The following is a 23129-nucleotide window of genomic DNA, read 5'->3' on the forward strand; positions in this document are numbered from 1 at the left end:
AATGCTGGAGTAACTTACCGGGACAGGCAGCATCTCTGGAGAGAAGGAATGGCTGACGTTTCAGGTCGAGGCCCTTCTTCTGAAGGGTCTTGATTCAAAACTCGGGTCAGTTCTGCGGTTTAGATAAAGTACTCCCTCCTGCAGCGTTTTTGGTTGGAAAATAATTGCACAGGCTGATTGCCAGCAAGTTGAAAGGACGACCTTGCCGCCAGCTTCAATAGCGCAGACCTGCGTGTGAGAGATATTTAGATCGTATCCACAATAACCTAAAGGATTGAATGTTTCTCGGCGCGACACGTTGCTCCATGCTCTTCCGTGCTGTTTAAAAATCAAACTTCCTGTATTGGCGGATTACCAGAGACATGACAGAGAAGGGACGGACACGGCTTGCTAGGGATTCCCCTCCGTCACCAAGGGTACATTCTCATGTCAGTGTCCGTTCGATGATAGACACAAAATACTAGTAACTCAGCGGGACAGGCAGCATCTCTGTTGCCTGAAGAAGGGTCTCGACCCGAAATGTCAGCCATTCCTCCTCTCCAGAGATGCTGCCTGTCCCCGGTAAGTTACTCCGGCATTCTGTGTCTACCGGAGTGATGTGTTTCTGGGTGATATTATAGGGAGGGTTTGATCAGACAAGCTGCTCTGCTGGATGCTGACCTCTGCAGCTGTCTAATCGTTGCACGAACACCAGTTTCAAGTTTGTAGTGGTCATCCATTGACATTCCGGACTGTAGCCACGGCCCGCACAAAGCAGCAATTCATTCACTCAAACATTTGTTTTTCTTTTGCATTGCTGACAATCCAAGAACGATTGAGAAAACCAAGAATAGCTCATGGTTTGGGAAGTGCAACATACTCCCGCTTGAGGAGCAGCTCCGGTACAATGCAAAAGAAAATCGTCACGAGCTCGCTCGCTCACCAAAGCATAAGGCAATAAAACCTACAAGATCATCGTAGTTTTGTACAAATTAACCATAAATATGCCTAATTAATAGTTTTGAAAGCAGTGTTTTCTTACCTCGAAGAAGCAAAACTGGAAAATATGAATGAAACGCAGGTCTGTAGACACGCAGCAGCTCAACCGGTGAGAATGTTTAGCACTAGTGGCCTATGACCTGCGCATGTGTGGCCGAAATACCAAACTCGCTTATTAGAATCACAAGGCACAGAAACACAGCTTGCAAATTCCATTGTAAAACATTTCTGATTATGGCTTCATAACTGTTAAGGAATGAATTGCTGTACCTGTGTCCCATGTTGGGGTCAGGGATTTGACTAATAATGGCACCAATGGTAAATTAAAAAATATTAATTCAAAGCTTAAAATGATATGCACCAGCTCTAAGAAGCAGTACTGTAAGCCTTCAGAATGGAGGACTTTGAGGTTTTGTATCCTAATAGGAAATCTGACGTTGAAGGATGGATTTGCGGAGATATTTTTTGTCGCAGTGTTTTCAATAGTTGAATGATGTGGGAACATTTCCATTCTTAATTTCAGGGAACACATTTGTGCCATGAAAATGTTGACTTTTGCACTTAATGAACCAAAAAAATGCTTCTGACAACTTCACATGTGCACCATTGATTTATACCAGTTGTGTTGTCAGGCTATAATAGGAACGTACAGTGCAGTGATCATTTAAATTAATGTTTTAACAAGAGAAAATCCACAATTTAAAAAAGGGGAAAGTGTCCCAATAGAGAATTGGAATTACAGATCAGCTATCAATTAGTATATCAGCAGATGGTTGTGTAACTCAATCCTTCAGTGAATTGCCTCCAGACTCATTAAAAATTAAAATTACTGGTGTGACTTATTGTGTATCGGAAAACTATGATCTATTACATTTTGGCTTTAATCCACAAATAATTGTGCCTGTTGGGAAAATATTTGTTTTTTTATATCTAGATCATTTTCTTTGTAGGGCGATGCAGCAACAGGCACAAAGGTTTCGTCCTCACCACCCTCGCCAACAGCCGCAGCACCAACATCAGCAGCAGCAGCAGGAGCAAATGTCTCAGCTAAACTTGCATCCGTCCAGTCAAGCTTCACTCCTTAATCCTAATCCTATGCTACAGCGTGCCCTGATAATGCAGCAGATGCAAGGTGGGATCATACTGTTGAAAGTTATTAGCAAGAATACAATGACTGAGATTAAATTGCTATTTTAATATTGTTGTAACTTATGAAATGTTCACCTCTTGGTAAAATTTTGAGCTTTATTTTGAAGCTTTACTGGTGACATTTTAATTGAGAAATGAAATAATTCTAAATAGTTTGGATAATGAGTGCAGATGTCCTTTAATAAATTTGTTAGCATGTTATCAACTTTGTGTGAGTCTGCTGTATAATTTTTTGTGGCTGAATTAAAAACATTAATTAAAAATACATTCTGTTCCAATAAAATACACACTGATAGACTTCAGTAACTTTTCCTGAGCATTAGTTTATCTAAATAAAGGGTGTATTTGGTTGCTATAGCGATTAGAATAATGGATTATTTGCCAAGTGAACTAAGTTTAAATCTTAGCTGCAGTAATTGGATTTTAGATTTGATTTTTTGTGGTTTGGCAATTCTCAACTTTTGTATACAACATTGAAGTATTCTTGCAGCTGGTGATCTGTAATTTTATAATAATCTACAACAAATTCGGTTTTAATTTATGTAATCATATTTAACTGTCTCGTAAATAATTCTGATGATTACTCGCTGTCAATTTATATTTAACACGTTTTAATTAGGGTTTTCTTTTACCTACTATATCTGAATGAACATGAACCTTTTAACTTCGTAATTAGATTCTGTAGGAAAGTGATCCTGTTAGATCCTGAAAAATACTTATTTTGAATTTGCAGCTACTTTATCCCTTCACACCACTAGAGATGTCACTCAGAATTAAAGGATATTATTTTAGGAAGGAGATGAGGAGAAATGTCTTTAGTCAGAGGGTGGTGAATCTGTGGAATACTTTGCAACTAAAGGCTGTGGAGGCCAAGACTGGATATTTGTACAGCAGAGATAGATAGATTCTTGATTAGTACAAATGTTGGAGGTCATGGGGAGCAGGAGAATGGGGTTCGGAGGGAGAGATTGATCAGCCATGATTGATGGAATAGACTTAATGGGCCGAATGGCCTAATTCTACTCCTATCCCTTATGACATTACTTTACATAGCTTAACATACTCTCCAGATTGTCATGGTCTGGGAAAATATGCTACATTCTTGTTTAATTGTGATTATGTTTTTTTGCTATTGTATTTGAAATGTGATGCCTGATTTCTGATGGACTGCTGAATGCTTTCAGAGATGATGGTTTGCCTTGTGTACATAACTTTATAATGGGGATTATTTGAATTGGACAATCCAATGAGAAATATTTTCTTAAGCGTGTTCTCGGTGAAACAATTCTAAATACTGAAAGTAAACACTGTTTTGCGGTGACTCTATATTGCCAACCTATCGTATTTTCTAAATGTCTGATTCTCACAAGTCCAATTTTATAGGTGGTCTTCATGGATACAGCATGCCTACACCAGGCCTACAACCCTTCTTCCCACCAGGATCCAGAGCATCAATTCTTGGCACCCCTCCCCTTGGCATCCAACTGCAGACTCCTCGCATCAGATTTGGGAACCAACTCTTCCCACCACGTCCTCGCGGATTCATTAAAGTAAGGGGAAACCTCATTATTATGGAGTGAATAGTTTTTTTATGAAACAATTGATGCAGGTTGATATGTTTAAATATTATGTAAATCCAGGCAAATCGTAATAGTAGAGACTGGTTTTCAATTACATTGGTGAAATATCCAATCACATGTTTAAAAAAAACTTCTCTGGATATTTTTTGTCCCGAAAGAGTACTCTCCACAGCTCGGTCAATGGGAGCCACTAGAATGCATTCAGTTAAAAGTAGTTAGTGTGAGAAATGAGCTAAAATAAAGAAACATAAACTATAGTTCCATTTCAATGTCTTGCCTGGTAATCCCAGAAGAAGAATATACTGGATTCTCTAAGATGAAGGCCTGGATGAAAAACTATTGGGCTCTTCTGCCTCCATATGGTGGAGGATCTCTATGACAATGGTTTCCAAACATGCCTTGTTTTTATCCAGTTAACAGCGCAAAGGTAATGTTTGCAGAGGAATGTCCTCGCCTTGAATCCTCTGCAAATACTTAATTGCATCTTCAATGTGGTGGATCTAAATCCTGGATCTGTGTATTTTACAATATTGTGAGAGTAAGTCCATATGCACTATCATGATTATGAAAGGTTAGCCATCCCCTCCTCAAGGGGACTTAAATATACTTTGAGGCCATCATTGTTTTTCAATGAGCCTGTGATTAAAAGTAGCATGAAATATAAACAGAAAATACTGGAAAAAATCAGCAGATCCGGCAGTGCTTGTGGAAAGAGACAGTTCATGTTTCAGATTGAAGACCCTTCATCAGAACTGAGAAAGGGGGAAAGCAAGTTAGTCAAAGTAGCAGAGAAGGTGGGGATGGACAAATGGTAGAACAAATGGAATGCCTATAACAGGGTGAAATGAGGGTGGTTATGGTGATTTTTGTTTTTTTTAAAGCACTGTAATCTGCAAAGAAATAATGATTGTATACTCGATTAAAATAAAGAAAAAATGTGTTTGCATAGAGCTTCTGCTGCTAGTGAGACCTTCATTTTTGCATTCTTGCAGAATATTTTGTGACTCTGTTAGAATTTATTTTGAAGTATTAACTGGACAGAGGGCAGAAGGTGTGGTGGCTGGGGTTGGCTCAATTGGACGGAATTTACATCGACCACAGTTAACAGTAGTTTACGCATGGCACAATTCAGGACATTCTACAAATTTCATACATTCAGAACAAAGAGACACAGTCAGAAATTTTGCTCACATAATTGCTTTCAACCAGCAATGAAAAGCAAAATCAACTGCAGTGCTAAAAATATGAGATGAAAATAATGAAGAAAACTCATTGATGTAAATTCACTCTCGCACTCCACAATCACTTTAGCTCGCCCCAGATGCTATCTGATTTGAATATTTGCAATAATTGGTATTTTTATTGCTATCACTCAGAAATTACTATTAAAAGCAACATCCCAAAATTAATTGATGGCTGTTTTGGCCTTGGCGTGTAAGTCCCAAAATTAATTGATGGCTGTTTTGGCCCTGGGGTGTAAGTGAGTGGTAGAATCTGGAATTGATGGGAATGCAGGAAAAGTAAAATGGGATTAGTGTAAGTGGGTGCTTATTGGTCATGAGAGGCCAAAGGGCCTATTTCTGTGCTGTGACTATTACAAACACTGAGGAACTATTAGTCATTGAAAGTATTACTTTAAAGACAGGGTTTAATGAATTAGAAACAAAACAACATGTATTTAGTTTTAATTTTAGAGATACAATGCGGAAACAGGCACACCAAGTCAGTACTGACCGGCGATCTCTGCACATTAACACTGCCCTACCGGGAACAATTTTACATTCATACCAAGCCAATTAACGTACATCTTCGGAGTGTGGGAGGAAACCGAAGATCTCGGAGAAAACCCACATGGTCGCGGTGATGTACAAACTGCATACAGACAGCATCTGTAGTTGGGTTCAAACCTGTGTCTCTGGCGCTGTAAGGCAGCAACTCTGTTGGTGTGCCCCATATGTATTCACAATTCATGTATGTAGTGTGAATTCACTTAAGAATATGGATTTTCAGGAAATTGAATACCTCTTTAAAGTTTATTTTCTTAGTCTGCTTTTCAGGATCAGGTATGTATCATGGATATGCAGCTAATAATAAATATGTATGTGCACCTTCACTACGGCTTCTTGGATAAGGTTCCAATCTGATGACTAGGCCCATATTTAATGTCTAGTGCACAATTTCCCACTGAAAGCAAAATGTTCTGACTTGCAGGATCCTAAGAGAATGCCTGACATGAGAAGAGGTCGTTATTCTCCACGGGGGCCATTCTGGGTAAATGCAGATCAAAAATCGGAAGCAAATAAAAACAAGACAGGCCCTAAAGCAATGGTGTCATCAGGTACTGATTATGCAAAATGAATTGTGTTAATACAGGCATGCCCTGAATCCTTAAAATCAACCGCAGAATAAAAAGGGAAATATCTTTAATTGCTGGCTTCCTAACATGATTTGTCTCTACTGTTTTGTAATGATCATGGCATTTCAAATCATTTATGCTCCATTCTAACATAGATTTTTTAGATTTCAGATGTAGAATACAATACAATATATCTTTATTGTCATTGTACAGGGGTACAACGAGATTGGGAATGCGCCTTCCGTACGATGCAATAAATTAATTAGCTAATCAGTATAAATCAGAATGCCATGGATCAGTATTGTTTTTATTATAGATAAACAAAGCATTGTTCACTTGAGGGCATGGCAAGGCAAGTGTTTGTCATGCAGGAGACTGCATGGCTAGTGAATGGGATTGGTATGTAGAAATTACATAAAGATGGAAGAGAATAGATTGGTTGAACCAGCCAGTTAACTTTTATCCTTTGCATCATATAACTGCAAATGTTGTGCTATCTCATATTTGGAGAAAGATGCATTAGGGCGGTAGTTGCTACCTTACAGCGCCAGAGACCCAGGTCCTGACGGGTGCTGTCTGTGTGGAGTTCATACATTCTCCCTGTGATCGCATGGATTTTCTCAGATTGTTCCAGTTTCCTCCCACACTCCAAAGACATACAGGTTTGTAAGTTAATTGGCTTTGGTAAAATTGTAAATTGTCCCTAGTGTGTATAGGATAGTGCCAGTGTACGGGATGATCGCTGGTCGGCACAGACTCGGTGGGCTGAATGGCCTGTTTCCACACTGTATCTCTAAAGTGATGTGAAAGAAAAGTTGCCGTTACAAATGAATATTTTTTAAAGTTTTCCTGTTTAATGCGTGAGGATTTGATCAATTATTGGTAGTGCACGTTTGTTCTGAATTGTTAATTGAAAGAATCTGAAGTGCAGGTTGTCATTCTTCCACTCCTTGTTTTTTGGGGTGCTTGCCCCATTTTGGCTTTGTGGTTGTTGCTACTAGCATTGACAGGAGTGGGATGCCTGGGAACACACTAGCTTTTTCCTTCTATATCTTTTTCTTATTCCATTCATGCTGCATCCATTACAAAGACAATAATTTAGTAATGTAATGACAGGCTGAAATCAAAGGAAACTTAAGTGTCAAATGACAGAAGTTACTTTATATTCTGAACCCACTCTAATACATATGCCTAATTGGAACCATATTTGACATTAAATTGTAATGTTAGTTTATGAAGTCTGAAACCACTTTTGTAAAGTTGCAAGAAATTGATTTGGTAATTTTAAAATGTGTAATCCTCTCCATCAGTATAAAAAAATATTGAGTTAAGCAAATTGGTATGGAAACTTCTATTAGACCAAATTAATGGGAAGGTAAGCATTTTTCACGTGCAACTTTGTAAATAGAAATAATTGTATTATTTTGCCTCAGGTAATAAACATGTTGATTTAAAGAAGGCAACTGATTCTCTATCTCTGAAAACTCAGGACTCCATGAAAGCTGATGAACCAGAAGTAAAAAGGAGGAAGCTTGGGAGGTACTTGGGATTTTATTTAAATTGCTTCTCTTTATCTCACCTTCCCCTGGGACAGCAAGTACTCATAGACTTTGTTGTTTTTGATCAGAAATGAGCCTTTGACAATAGATCCACAGCGCTGCGAATAAATCTTCCCATCTTTGCCATGCCATGCTTCATTGCCTGCTGAAACCCTTCATCCAATTTTTTGTTACTTTTAATTTAAAATTAAAATTATGAACCCTTTGACATATTTCTAAGACAAAATAAGATAAATAATTTGGAAAAATTAAGGTGTATTTATTTTTAACGGCATGAGAGAAGATTGTTTCAAAAATTCAAATAGGATAATATGATGATCTATAAAGCTTGAAATATTTAGCTCTTTTGAGGAAATAAGTGAGAAGAAAAGAGACACAATTTTATGTTGTGCAATTCAGACATTCGCATGAAATAGCCATTTGAGTTTGCAGCAAAATTGTGTTTCACTAGACAGCACTTCAGAATTGCTAAACTTAGAATTGTAACCATCATTCACCATAGATAATGTTGTACAGGTGCATTGTAAATGAGCAAAGAATGGGCTCCAGGTCTTGAGGGGGTGGGAGGTGAATAAAGCTTTAACCCTGGGGAATAGTTCACTATACGTCATTGAAGCTGTGCTTTGTTTCTTAAAGATAAATTGTTTATCTCGACAGTCGAGGCTTGATTTCTCCTGAATATCTGTGTGCAAATGTTTTGCACAACACAATGATGTGAGTTGATTGCATGTTCTTATTTTGAACTCCGAACGCAGCAATTGGCCTTCCCTGAGGAGGCACAAGGTAATTTAGATTAACGTTTCAATATTTTTCACTCCAACTGTTGACATGGAGCATTAACACGGACTTTTAAACCAGTTTGTATGACCCTCTCTGTGAAACAAGACTGCAATCTTCTGATAATAATTTAAATAGGTTTTAAAATGGCAAAATTGATCATCACCGCTAAAGATTTGTAGCAGTGACCTTTTCTTTTGGATTGATGAAGCAAAATAATTAAGATGCATGTCTTTAAGAAAATAAAACCACTTCAGTATTTTAGAATTCAAATAAAATGTTTATTGATGATTTCTGGGCACCTTTTCATACATTTTTAATAAATCTTCCATATGATTGCATTTAAATCGAATTGCGACTCTGCCTGATGGTCCTTTCTCAGTTTCCCTCTGTTGGAGAATAAAAATAAATTTAAAATACCATAAAACTAAAATTAAAACATCAAAATGAAGAAAAATAACTAAACTACTTAACTGCCCTTAATTTCTCCCTGGAATCAAATGCCCTATTTAAATTAATGTGGTCAAGCTTTTAATCTTGACCATCTCTGCTATAAAGCTGAGTAGAATGTAAAGAGCACCTGGCTCTTTAATAAATCTGTGCTCCAGTTTATTTACAATATCCGTGCTTCAACAGTGGGTGAGTGATAGAAGGTTGGCTGTTCACTACAAAATTACTGAATAAAGTATAATCTGGCCTAGGCTGAGTTGTCTCTGTTCTCAAACATAGAACAGCACCAGAAGAGGTTTTCCCAGAAGTAATGAAACAGTACAGCACATTGGGACAATTATGAGTATAAGTGGATCTGTTATTAAACTTACAGGGTGGAAATTAAAATACAACATACCCTATTTTTGTTTCTTCTCTTCCTCTCACTTTCTTAAAAGGGGCTATACATCTTAAGATTTATAGATCATCATATTATTGTATTTGAATTGTTTTCAAAAGCAATTTCCTATTATGCTTTTAAAAAGAAATATGCTCAGTTCTTCACAACTCTGCATTTCATTTTGGCTTGGGACATAGAGAATGAGTTTGTAATTTTTTGGCTTCTCTGATTGTAACTAAGAGACAAAATGTGCAAAAAAACTCAGTAGGTCTTCCTGAGCCACCTCAGGCCCGTGTCCATTTCCTTACCGATGTATTTGTCTGCGGCCTCTTCCATTGCCAAATTGAGATCGCATACAAACTGCATGAACAGCACTTCATATTCCGCTGGGGTGCCAATTCTCCAATTGCAGGTAAACCACCCCCTTTCTCCTGATCTATGCAGGTTCTCTCTTTCACATTTTCTTTCCCTTCTTCCTACTCATCCCCCACCCCATCATTTTGATCTACTCATCGCACCTTTAGGTTCTACGTTTTCACCTTTACCTTTCCTTATCAGATTCCACCATATGTAGCCCTTTGGATTCTCCGCTTATCACCTCCAGCCTATGTTACAATCTCCACCTTCTCTTCCTCTCCAACTCATCTGCGAATCAGCCCCTCCTTACCTGGATTCACCTTTCTCCCAGCTTTTGTCCCACCCCTTCCCCTCACCTCTTTCTGCTAGTTATCTCCCCTCTACTCCAGTCTTGAAGGATCCTGGCCCAAAACAATGTCTGTCCATTTCTCTCCAGAGATTATGCCTTGTTTGCTGTGTTCCGCATGCAGTTTGTTTCTTTTGCTCAAGATTCCAGCATCTGCTGTGTCTTGTATCCCTAAATAAAATGTTGTTTACTGCCTAGTTAATCCTTTGGATTTGGCGATACTGATTGAGCGAGAATGTTGTCACTAGAAGGATAGTTAGTATTCAAGATAATCTTGTGTGTTGTGTATAAATCAATGGAGAAACAGTAATAGAATAAAACAGTTTGTGAAAATTACCTCAAAGAATCATCGTTATCTCATTTACAATTATCTTGAGGGTTTTATTCCATTCTTTTAACTGGAAAAAGTACTGTTATTTCCTTTTCCATTAAGCCTTAGCAATTAAACATTCTGTGCATTGCCTAATTCATCATGGTTGGAAATCTTCTCAATATTTCTTTTTTCCCCACAAAGCCCTCTGCTACTTATGCCCTTTATTGCCCTTTATTGCCCTTCTGCTATTTATGCCCATTAACTCAGTGGGATTTAACGAAGTCATTTTCTTCTTTCTGCAGCCAAAATGATGATGTAATTGAACAGTCTAATTCCGGCGAGACAACCATATCAAAGAGTACAACGAAAGAAGGTGATTTAAAGAAAAGTACTTTGGGAGTCTGTAATAAAAGTGTGGAAGACGCTCTGCTTTAACTATCAAAGGCCATACAAATCATCTGCATTTTAACACCTAATTGTAACATCCAGTGCTATGTATCTTATAGAGGTGTGGATGATTGTTTATCACCACCCTATGTTATATTTTCTCACTCCCACACTTCCCAGTGGTTCACCTATGTAAATTTCAAGAAAAACATTGCAAGTGGTTGTGTTGCTGCTTCTTATCCAAACGAGTGGATTTTGTCAGTGTCTAAAGGTACATTGTTATAGTTGACTGATGATACACAGGCTAACACTGGAAATACTGCACAAAGGATAACAGCTGGAAATTGGGATCAAGTAAATATATGATTGGTTGAGCTTTTGCGCTTGTATTGTCAGTTGAGGGAGAACTTTGGGAAAATCACCGCGAGAGTAACATTCAAGTTATTCTCGAGTAAATATCTAGGGATTAACTGTAATGGAATAAATCAGGTTGTTGAATTTATCACAGAACTTTTACATAGTTTGAGTTTTTTGTAATTTTCTTACCTGGATGAGATTCTGTTGTCCTCTGAAGGGTCGAATTCCAGTAAGAGAACGTGTCAATGTAAAATTTTTCCAATAGCTTCACATTTCTTCATAATTAGAAACATTTTTTGCCTACAGCTATGGTATTTTATATTCTATAGTCTCTTCTGGATCTATCCTGGTAGTGGCAGCTAGATTCCAGTCTGCCTGTCAGATTGCTTGGAAAAGGAGTTCATTTTTAAAAAATTCTATTTACAGAAACTGATAAAAATGAAGAGAGTGGAGCTGGTGAGAATTTTCAACACAATGCAGCTAACACAGAGGTAAGAATAACTTTTTTCACTGTATGCTTCCTTACATTATGCCTTTGGTCAAGTGGAGGAAGCCAAAATGGTCCAATGGAAGCCAGATATCCCCATTAAACATGGATATCTTTGGATGGTTCTCAGTCAGAAAAAGACCATGAATAGTCTTGGCTGTAATTCGTGGCTTAACAAGGGTGGGTTAACCGAAACCAAACATCATTATTTTTTCTTTGGAAGTTGACTAGAAGATTGTTAGTTAATTTGCGAAGATCGCTTTTCAAAGATACCGTGGTTTCGGATTTTCTTTGCTTTTGCAGATTGCAATAAAATGGAAAATGCACCCTTTTGTTATTGAGAAACAAGGTCAGTGTTGGAGATATCAGTGTGGAGAGTACAAATATGCAAGGGCAGTTTGAGATTGAGAAGGAGGCTATTGAAGACATTAAGGTAAATAAGTTGCCAACGCTTGATGGGATCTATCCCAGGTTATTTAGGGAGGCAAGAGTGGAGATTACAGAGGCCTTGATGAGGATCTTTGTTTCTTCTCTCGTCAAAGGCGAAGTCCCAGAGGGCTGGTGAATGGCCGGTTGTTCCTTTGTTTAAGAAAGGAAGTAGAGAGAATCCAGAGATCTATAGGCCTGTGAGCCTCACATGAACTAGTTGGATGGAAACTATTGGAGAGAATTTTTCATGATAAGATTTACTCCCATTTGGAAAAGAATGAGCTAATCAGGGATAACCTGCACGGTTTTGTATGCAGCAGGTGCTGTCTCAATAACTTGATTGAGGTTTTTGAGGAGGTGACGAAGGAGATTGAAGGTAGGGCAGAGAATGTTGTCTACATGGATTTTATCAAGGCATTTGATAAGGTTTGTCATGGTAGGGTGATCCAGAAGATTAAGATGTACGAAATTCATTTTGACTTGGTCGTATGGATTCAGAACTGGCTTAATCATAAAAGACATGGTTATGTTGGTGGGTAGATATTCTGGCTGGAGGTCTGTGACCAGTGGAGGTCCGCGGGGATCTGTGCAAGGACCTCTGCTGCTTGTGATAGAAATAAATTACTGAAACGTAAATGTAGATGGGTTGGTGAGTAAGTTTGTTGATAACACCAAAATTGGAGGAGTTGCAAACAGTGAGAAATGCTTTCAGAAGATACAGCGGGATATAGACTAGCTGCAGAAATGGTGGAGAAATTTGCAGATGGAGTTAATCCCGAGCAAGTGTGAGGTATACTTTGGGAGGTTAAATGTAAGGAGACAATAAACAGTTAATGACAAGACCCTTAATTGATGTGCAGAGGGATCTGAATGTGATCTAGCTCCCTGAATGTGGCAGGATGGGAGGCTGTGGAAAGGATGCAGAGGAAGTTTACCAGAATCCTGCCTGGATTAGAGGGTTCCAGCTACAGAGGTTGGATAGGCTTGGATTGTTTTCTCTGGAACATCGGAGGTTGGGTTGATAGAAACTTTTAAAATTATGAGAGGTGTAGACAGGGTACAACCTTTTTCCTAAGATGGAAATGTCTAACACTGGAGGGCATTTTTACAAGGTATGGGGAAACTTTAATGGAGATGCAGCTTTTTTTTACGCAGAGTGGTGGGGAATCTGCCAAGGGGTGGTGGAGGCTGATAAAGTGATGGAATTTAAGAGGCTTTTGGATTGGCGTACGGAAGTGCAGGGACTAGAAGGATATGGATCATGTACGGGCAGATGAAATCAGTTTAACTTAGCATCATGTTCGACACAAACATTGTGGGGTGAAAGGCCCTTTCCTGTGCTGTACTATTGTATGTTCATTTTCTATGAATAGCTAATACTAATTATGTAGGAAATCCCAATATAGCAGAAAAATTAGTGTTTGCGTTAAGCATGATGACAAGCTTGGATTTCAAAGCCAATGGATTTGCACGAAGAGATGGCGAAAGGCAATATGGCTTTCTAGTTTTGATTGTAAGATTATAAAATCAGAAATCTCTATTGTTAACAATTGAAGAAGTATTGATGGTAGTTTTGGGAGGGAGTGGGACCTATATTCCACAAAAGTTCCCATCTAGTGAAATTTAGTTTAACATTGTGATGATCCACAAGGAAAATACTAAAATCTCTCATTGATCATGATGCCCATATATGCCAGGTGACAGTGGTACGATTTGGGACGAAATTTGGTGAAATTTCAGGACGAAGGTTTTGTGAATTGTTTTATCTTTTCTAACATTTTGTACATTCTGGTTGAGGAAACGAGAATAAAAGAAATGGGATATGTTTGTTTTTTGCAACTTCTTGATTCACGTGTATCTTTGGAAATGCGGTACTGTTTGTGTGAATGATGCACAAGATACTAGGATGATTTGACTTGTATGCCACATGTCAATTAGCAAAGCAAGTATTATGCTTTTGCTGACTATCTTCTTTATCCCTCTCTGTTCAAATTGATTTTGATTCCCACTGAGTGAGAGGGTTTACAGAGAAAACAAGTGTAAATGTGTATCTTACAGATGCTGAATACCATGAGTTCACTGAAAGTAACGATCCAGCAGAGCAGTGAAAGTCGGGCAATCAGTACGTCTGCAGCTGATTCTGGATCCATGGGCAATGAGGACTCTGAGGAGGAGTTGGATTCCATGCCTACCAAGTTCATCTGTTATATCTGTAATGTCAACTGCAATAATCAAAAGGTAAGGCAAGTGGCACTGACTTGTAGAATTGAATGAACAATGGAAAGGATCTTTGATCATTTGTATAATATTCCCCTTAAGGAAGCTGTTCACATGAAGATTGTAATTCACAGAGGTGCACTCTGGAGATGGTATTGGATGAGTGTATTGTGGGGTGATGCATAGGTGCAGTCTGAGCCATACCCCTCTGTTTACAGTTGCAAATTGGATCAGCAACACAACTTTATTCTGATGAAGTAGCCAGATTCTCCATGTATCCTACACTTTAACACTTGCACTCAGCTCAGAGCAGAATTGCTTCCATTCAAAAGGGGAATAGGGTATATTTCTGATACTGTATGAAAATTTAAAAGCCAGAGCAACAGGCTGCCAAATTACTATGTGCTTTATCCATTGTCACCTGACAGACTCAGGTTTTTGCACGTTTGTGCAGCTTAAAGACAACCATGTTCTTTGCAGCTCTCGAAGTAATTTATCTAAATAATGTCTTTGAGTGATACAATGTGGAAACAGGCCTTTCGGCCCAACTTGCCCACACTGGCCAACAATGTCCCAGCTACACTAGTCCCACTTTCCTGCGCTTGGTCCATATCCTTCAAAACCTGTCTTATCCATATACCTGTCTAATTTTTTTCTTAAACGATGGGAGAGCCCCAGCCTCAACTACCTCCTCTGGCAGCTTGTTCCATACACCTACCACCCTTTGTGTGAAAAAGTTACCCCTCAGATTCCTATTAAATCTTTTCCCCTTCACCTTGAACTTATGTCTGGTCCTCGATTCCCCTACTCTGGGCAAAAGACTATGCATCTACCTGATCTATTCCTCTAATGATTTTGTCTATAAAATCTCCCTTCATCTGCCTTCACTCCATGGAATAGAGACCCAGCCTACTCAACCTCTCTATGGCTCACACCCTCTTGTCCTGGCAACATCCTCATAGATCTTTTCTGAACCCTTTCAAGCTTGACAATATCTTTCCAGAACTAGTCTTAGAAATGTCTTAGAAATTGTATAATGCAACAAGTGAAGGAGAAATGCATAGTTCAGCAAAGACTCCATGTGTCTTGTGGAATGCTCTGTCAGCAAAGACTTTTGGCAATTTATTGTCAACGTAAGCATTTGAGAAAGGTGCTTGACAGGTTCTTGCAATAGCTGTTGGATGACGGATGCAGAAATGCTCGCAAAGCGAATGTAAATCTTGTCTGAAGAAAACCAATGATTTTGTCCAGTATTGCTTGGATTTTGCATATTTGGTTCAAAATTGTCAATGTTTCAATTTACCTTTTTCTTTCAAAGAACTTTCAGAAGCATATGATAGGGACGCGCCATCATCAGAGACTCTTGGAGATTCAGCAGATAAGTAATGCTTGTCTGGCCACATTAATTCCACCGTCGGGCTCAGTGGGAAGAAGCAGAGAAAGGTGGGTGCAATTACTGGAGATTGATAATATGGAGTCCTTTGAAATACCTGACATTAAAATCACTACAGAAGGAAATCTCCAACTGGTGAATTATGTATAACTTCAACACAATCAGATTACTCGGGTTAATTGTTGAAAGGCTGGTTTTATTTTTCCGAAGCCTCTTTCTACCTCTTTTTTGAATCTTGCAAGTATAATTTTAATTTTCTATCCTGTATTTATCTAGCATTCCCTAAATATTCCAGTTGTGTCCAGAAACTCCCCACTGGAGCAATTTTTGGAATGCGAGATCAGGTAAAATCTGAGGACTGGATACCCCAGCCAGTTCTAAGTAACCCTTTCTTGCTTTACAGTGCCAGAAAACGACCTAAATGGTGCAGTACCTGCCAGGGTCATTTCAGAGGGAGCATAATTGAACACCGCAGGACACAGACGCACAAGGTAGACAGAAAAGCTTCCAGAGATATTGCTTGTGTTGTACTACCGTTTGATGAGTGCCTCTAAGAGAAAAGTTTGTTTTCCTTTTAAATATTGAGAGCTCCTCTGAAACTTTGGAATAACATTTCAGGTATTAACGAATGTTTGGCATTTAAAGCATTCTCTGTCTTGCTTTTGTTTAAATATGTTTAAATATTTAGTTTACTATAACAATGATTCCTCAACATTTTGTGTTGCATCATCATGAGTCAAGTCAAGAGTGTTGTATTGTCGTTTGTTCCAAAACAGCAATGAAATTCTTACTTGTAGCAGCACAACAGATATGTAAACATATTTTAATGTAAATAGCATGATAAATAACAATGGCAGGAGTGAAATGAGAGTGTGGCCAGTCTTTGTGGTGTGAGTCTTTGATGCTACCTGCGTTTTTGAGGATACGACTCTTGTAGATCTCTGCAGCTGGAGGGCAGGTCAGTACCCGTAATGGACTGGTAGTTTGGAGATGCTGCGGAAACTGGCCCTTTGGCCCACTGAGTCTACGTCGACCATAGATGCCCGTACACTAGCACTGTCCTACACACACTAGGGACAATTTACAATTTTACCAGGCCAATTTGCCCACAACCCTCTGCATTTTTGGAGTGTGGGAGGAAACTGGAGCTCCTTGAGAAAACCCACACAAGTCATGGGGATGTTCAATAAGTTTTCCTTATCAAAGGTGAACAAATCTAGAAGATGCAGTTTAGGGTAAGGGGTAAGACATTTGGGGGGAATCTGAGGAGAAGCTTTCTGCGAGAAAGTGGTGAGTGCTTGGGTTGTATTGCCAGATAGAATGCAGAAAATGGTCGCTGACGGCACTTAAGAAGTGTCCACACAAGCACTTCAATCACCACGGCATTTAAGGCTATGGGCCAAATGCTGAAAGATGGGATTAATAAGGATGGTTTCCCACTGGTTGGTATGGTCTGAATGGCCTGTTTCCATGCTATAATACGCTATTTTGTTAGAATTGCGAAGGGTGGGGTGGGGATCGCCTGTAAATTACTTTGATCCCGATCGCCTGTAAATTATCATTGTAGAAAAATAATAAATTGATTTGTTAAAAAGCCTCCGACTTTGAAAATGATGATGCTGCTGTTGGATTTGATGCTCCTACTTGTGTATAGAACTGGGGGGAAAAAAACGCACAGAGTACTGACGTAAATCAGCAGATTAGGTAGCATCTCTGGAGAACATGTATAGGCGATGATTCGGGTTGAGATCCTTCAGACTGATGGGGTACTGGAATCTGTATAAGTCAGAAGAGACAGTAAGGTCACCCAGGAAAGAGAAGTCACAACTGAAGGACTTTCTTTATTTTCATCATGTCATAATGCCCAGCTGTACAAAACAATTTGACTGCCCATCAGTTATTTTGAAATTTGCTCTGACACTATTTGTATATTCTTTCTGGGTTATTGGTGCATGCATTATCTTTCATTCGGAGATGGATGTAGCCCCAGCCAGAATGATGTGAATAGTACAATAATCAAGAAACGGGCAGCGTTGCAAAGACGTGCGCTTCCTTTTTTAAAAAAAATTGAAACCACTAGGCAAACAAATCCCGTCCCATGTTGCAGCTACGTCATTTATGTTCTCTGTTTTGTCACTAGCTTTCTAAGTATTCTCTGCGGCCTTTCTGCACTGTTTGCAGCAGACATTTCAAAACACCCCGCAAGTTTGTGGAGCACATGAAGTCGCCAGAGCACAAGCAGAAAGTGGAAGAGGTATGCTAACCTTTTTTCTAAACTTTTCACTTGTTTTCACATGGGATTTGGGGGGCATTTTTAGGCCAATTGACTTTCATTGTATTTGGAATGGCTATTCCTGTGCCCTAGAGCAGTTTAGATGAATTACAGCGTTCAATGGCAACATTTATACGGAACCTTCAATGTGTTGAAACTGAAATGGCGCTTCACAATAGTATTATTGAATACATTTTTACCAATGAGACACAGGATGATGTTAGAACAAATGTCTAATTGTCTAGATGTCTAAGAGGTGAGTTTTATATATTATCGTTAAAAAAAATTAGTGTTTTAGTTTATTATGGAAGTTTCAGATCTTGGATGAGTGGAAAAACAGATTGACAGAGACTGGGTGTAAAATCAGGCATGTGCAAGAAGCTGGTGTTAAGGAAGCAGGGAGTTTTTGAATGGATGTAGGAGTGATTGAGATTGCAGATAATTAGGAGAACCAACATCGTGAAGTGACTTGAATACTTGAACAATGAGGATTTTGAATTTGAGGTTTTGCTGTCTTGGGACAAGTGTAGAGGCAATGACCAAGGTGCTGGAGTAACTCAGCGGGACAGGCAGCATCTCTGGAGAGAAGGAATTGGTAACGTTTTGGGTTGACCCTCTTCAGACTCGACCTGAAACGTCACCCATTCCTACTCTCCAGAGATGCTACCTGTCCCGCTGAGTTACTCCGGCTTTTTGTGTCTATCTTTGGTTTAAACTAGCATCTGCAATTCCTTACACCAAATGTTTGTTTTGTTTAGTTTAGTTTAGAGATACAGTGTGGAAACAGGCCCTTCGGTCCACCAAGTCCGCACCAACCAGTGATCCCCACACACTAACGCTATCCTACACACACTAGGGACAATTTATATTTATACCAAGCCAATTAACCTACAAACCTGCACGTCTTTGGAGTGTGGGAGGAAGCCGAAGATTTCTGAGAAACCCCACGTAGGTCAAGGGAGAAAGCACAAACTCCGTACAGACAAGCACCTGTAGTGAGGATGGAACCTGGGTTTCTGGCACTGTAAAGCAATAGCTCTACCGCTACGCCATCGTGCTATTTGTGATGTACATAATCTGTGAACAAAAAGTAGAATTAATTTTTTGTATCTCTATCGAACAATATTTGTGCTGTAATAGATCACACTTGTTACTCTCAATGATATCCAAGATGTAAGCTCCCTTGCATTAATTTTAAACACTTTTTGGCGGGGTCACATTAGAAGATTAGAAGTAGAAATAACCTATTCAGCCCCAATTGTCTACTGTCCTAATCTAAGATCATGTCTGATTTTGTTTTTGCTTTAACTCCAGTTCCTGCATTAACCCAACTGCATTGATTTCCTTATTATCTATATCATTCTCTGCCTTGAATGTGCTTGATGACCGAGCTGCCTCCATCTACTTTAGCGGAAAATTTTAAAGAGTTTACTATTCCTTGAGTGGAGAGATTTCTTTTCATCTCAGTGCTGAATACCCAACCCTTCATACTGGTCCTTTCAGGTCTTTTCAAGAATTTTGAAGGACTTGGCGAGATCGCTTTCAGAGCCATCTTAAATTGGTATTCCCACATTGCGCAGCAATTTGACACAAATGAGATTTTTATGAGACCAGTTCACAGGATGGTTGAACAACATTGCTGGGTGATAGGAATCGCCGAGGTCAAACTTTCCTTCTGAAACATTAATAAATAATTTATTTGCAATGATAGATTAATGCTCGCCTTGATTGATGTTGTAAGATTTTGATTACAAATTTAACTTTCTTTAAAATCCTTTGCATTTATATTCATGTCCCTGTGTCATTGGTCCATTAAAAATAACAAAACAAGTATCTTGTAGGAGAGCATTTCCAGCAATGACCTTTTGTAACTCATTCTGGTATCTCTGGACACATCCAAGGGTTTGTCCTTTGCTTCCTCTTCTTCTTCCTGTTCCAAGGCAGACTCCTGTTCCAAGGCAGAAGCATCCAAAAAATTCTGTCTTTAAAACATTTCAAAATTTTGCATTTGTGTTGATGAACCTCTTCTCTTGACTTCACTACATAGGTAGTGTCAATTGCTAATTCAAAATCCAAATATGGACAATTCACTTAAAAACTGGAAATATCTACGCCACATAATTGAGAGTTGGAAGGTACAGGAAGGGTGGGTGGGTTGATACTTGGGGAAGGTTTTCAGGAAATATGCACATTTGAGATTTCGGCACTTCTTTATGTTCACCACCAACCTGTGTAATTGGACATTGTTAAATTGCATTTGTTGCCAGGTTAAACTACAGCGTAGCTCCCTGGATAAAGATCCGGCTGGACAAGATGATCCAGAGGACATGATTACTGTTGATGCAGTTGGTTGCTTTGATGAAGATGATGAAGAAGGAATGACCGAGGATGATGACTGTGATTCTGATTGTTTAAGTGATAGTGATTCTCAGGTTTGTCAATATGCTGTCAGAATGGCTTGTAATTCCTTATTCCATCATGTTTAAATAATAATTGTTATTCAATACAGCATGGACGATGAAGCTATATCTTTAACTATTCTATTACTGTTTTTATGTAGTTAATCTTTACTACAGATCCTCATTTGTACAGTACTGTTAATGTACTAAAGGCTTTTCACCACATTATCAAACAAAGTTTGACACCGACCATATAAGATGATGCTAGGACAGATGACCAAACAACTTATGAAGGAGATTTTAAAGAGTATCTTAAATGATGGTAGAAACAAAAGTTTAGAGAGGGATTTTTATAAATTGGGACCCAGAGAATGGACAGAATAGCAATCATTGCCAGTGTGAAGAAAATAGGGTATATGCAAAAGTTTCAAATGTCCCAGGCAGACCGAGCCAGGGTATATTGCAGAAATGGGAAGAGATGGAAGGATTTTAAAATTAAGATGTTGCGAGATGAGTTGTAGTTAGTCTAGATTAGCAAATTCTGTGGTGGGAATTGCACATTCATATTTTTTTCTAGGAAGCAAAGGAATTTCAGTAATAAAATGCAGCTCTTTAAAATAATGAAGATTATCGGACTAAAATTGATAAATACTCAATCAGGGTCAATGAAACCAACTTCACAAACTCTAAACAGATTGGGGGTTATGAATCACAAAGATTGGCAGTCGTGTGACATGGTACTGCTGAAAGGATAGCTTATTTGGAGATTGAAACCTATTGAGAAAGAGGACTAAAAAATTGTGGGAATTGCTAATTATTTTTTTTAATTTCCTCAGAAATTCATAAAGGCCCTTTGATTAGGAAATTAACAATTAGCTTGGTAGAGGTAATCATAAACAAACTCAGCATGAATGTGATAACTTTTTGGCCCAACTCGCCCATGCATACCCAGTTGCCCACCTGAACTAGTCCCATTTGCCTGCATTTGGCCCATGTATCTTTCTACTAAAACTCTCGTTTGTTTGTTCCTGAACTACAGCCAAAACAGTACACGATAGCACGACAAATTTAGGCCCACCTTACTCACTTTGGTGCTAATGGAAGAAGCCTTGTTGAAATCGGTGTTATATTTTTTAAGTTATTCACATTTTAAAGTTTAAATCTATCTCCTAGGAAGTGGAGGGAGGATAAGAGGGTTTGAGAGGGATAGAGGGTAAAGGAGGAGGGGGGGGGGGGTGAAGGGAGGGGAAGGGGGGAGGGAGGGAATGGGGAAGAGGAGGGGGGTCAAGAAGGGAGGGGGAGGAGAGGGTGCTGCACCAATGCAGGAGAGGCTTGGGCCCAACGGGTCCACTTGGTCTAGTATCCCTCTAAAGCTTTAGATTGACACAAAAAGCTGGCGTAACTCAGCGGGTCAGACAGCATCTCTGGAGAAAAGGAATAGGTGATGTTTCGGATCGAGACTCTCCTCGACCCAAACCATCACCTATTCCTTTTCTCCAGAGATGCTGTCTGACCTGCTGAGTTACTGCAGCTTTTTGTTCTATCTTCGGTTTAAACGAGCATCTGCAGTTCCTTCCAACACATTCCCTCTAAACCTTTTCTATCCATGCATCTGTCTAAATGCCGTTGAAAAATAATAATTGTACCTGCTTCTATCATTTCTTCTGGCAGTTCATTCCACATACTCACCGCCCTTTGTGGAAAAGCTTGTTGTCCCCCCCGCCCCATTCACCTCAAAGTAATGCCCTCTGGTTTTGCTTGACATCTCTGAAATAACATGGGATATACAATTTCTTGAATAAATGTGTATTTTAGAATGGGGAGAGAAAACAAACATCTGCTTTGTATATTCAGGCCTTGATGTCAGAATTCCCGAAGGAGCCATATGATACAGAGACTGTATATGGTGAGTACTGAAAAAGTAATGTTGACCATTGCTTTTCTTCATTAAACACAATAAATTCACCCAAGTAAAGCTAACTTAATAATGTAGACTGGTAAAATAACACAAATGTTTTTAATTTAATGAAATGTTCCAAATTTTCTACACTGGACTTTTGTAATATATCCAATGTAAGAAAGGAATCTTATATTATCATAATCAGATAATCACCAAGCAAAGGGAAGTTCAGGATAGGTGCCAGAAACGTTTAGCTGGAAGTATAGATTTTGAACAGGATCCCAAAGGGAATGATATAAAGTTGACTACAATTACAGAATTGAAAACTTGTATGACTGAGGCCATGGCTGTTAATGGTAGATGGAAAGAAATAAGAATCAGAGAATTATCGGATTCAAATAAGTTATAAAAATACAAGGGAAACGCCATGGCTAGTTATGGAAACTAGGATGCGAATTGTGTGTTTGTGGCATTGCAGATTTGGGAGCCAGTGTGGGTGAACAAATACAGGGATGATGTCAGTTGGGATATGAGCATACATACGGAGAAATGAGGGTGAAAGGCTGTTCAGGGACATTGGAATAGTCAAATCTGGAGGTATCAAAAACCTACGTTAGTTTCTGCAACACAGACTGATACAGGGGCAGGGATGTGTAGTATTGTGGATGGATGGTCTTTGTGATGGACAGGAAATGTGTGAGGTTCACGTTAAGGAGTCAAAGAAAATCCTATGTGACAAATGGTTTGGTTCAGTCTGAGATATTGCTGGGGAGAGTAAATAACCAGTGAAGACAATAATCATGTTGGGATGATGGTGTCAGATTTGAAAGGAAGATCAGAGAGGTGATTACATCATCAGCTAGCATGCATACTGAGAAGGGAAATTGGTTTGTGAGCAGATTAGTACAGATAGGATGGACAGAACTGCTGGGTCTAGTGAATATGGTGCATCTGAAGAGGACTGGAACTGGAAAAGTATCTGAAGGAAAATGTGGGTTCGGGATTGGGCTTGAGAACAATTATGGGGAAAGTTTAGCTTGGTGG

General features: G+C 39.0%; 1 protein-coding gene across 8 annotated transcripts in view; it reads left to right on the top strand.

Annotated features, from left to right (window-relative positions):
* LOC144608530 (uncharacterized) overlaps positions 1–23129 on the top strand; it is a 53791-nt gene that overhangs the window by 21454 nt on the left and 9208 nt on the right. For 7 of the 8 annotated variants that reach the window (XM_078426422.1, XM_078426419.1, XM_078426416.1 and 4 more), the window contains 12 exons: positions 1929–2110; positions 3511–3677; positions 5919–6045; positions 7497–7602; positions 10547–10617; positions 11415–11479; positions 13963–14142; positions 15440–15564; positions 15918–16005; positions 17655–17768; positions 20054–20218; positions 22040–22091. In XM_078426422.1, the coding sequence (XP_078282548.1) occupies positions 1933–2110; positions 3511–3677; positions 5919–6045; positions 7497–7602; positions 10547–10617; positions 11415–11479; positions 13963–14142; positions 15440–15564; positions 15918–16005; positions 17655–17768; positions 20054–20218; positions 22040–22091 (1438 nt within the window). In that variant the 5' untranslated portion in view covers positions 1929–1932. Of the gene's footprint in view, positions 1–1912; positions 2111–3510; positions 3678–5918; positions 6046–7496; positions 7603–10546; positions 10618–11414; positions 11480–13962; positions 14143–15439; positions 15565–15917; positions 16006–17654; positions 17769–20053; positions 20219–22039; positions 22092–23129 lie in introns of all 8 variants that reach the window. The other variant, XM_078426423.1, reaches the window with a different exon arrangement.

Source organism: Rhinoraja longicauda, chromosome 31 (assembly GCF_053455715.1).
Source record: "Rhinoraja longicauda isolate Sanriku21f chromosome 31, sRhiLon1.1, whole genome shotgun sequence".
Classification (NCBI taxonomy): Eukaryota; Metazoa; Chordata; class Chondrichthyes; order Rajiformes; family Arhynchobatidae; genus Rhinoraja; species Rhinoraja longicauda.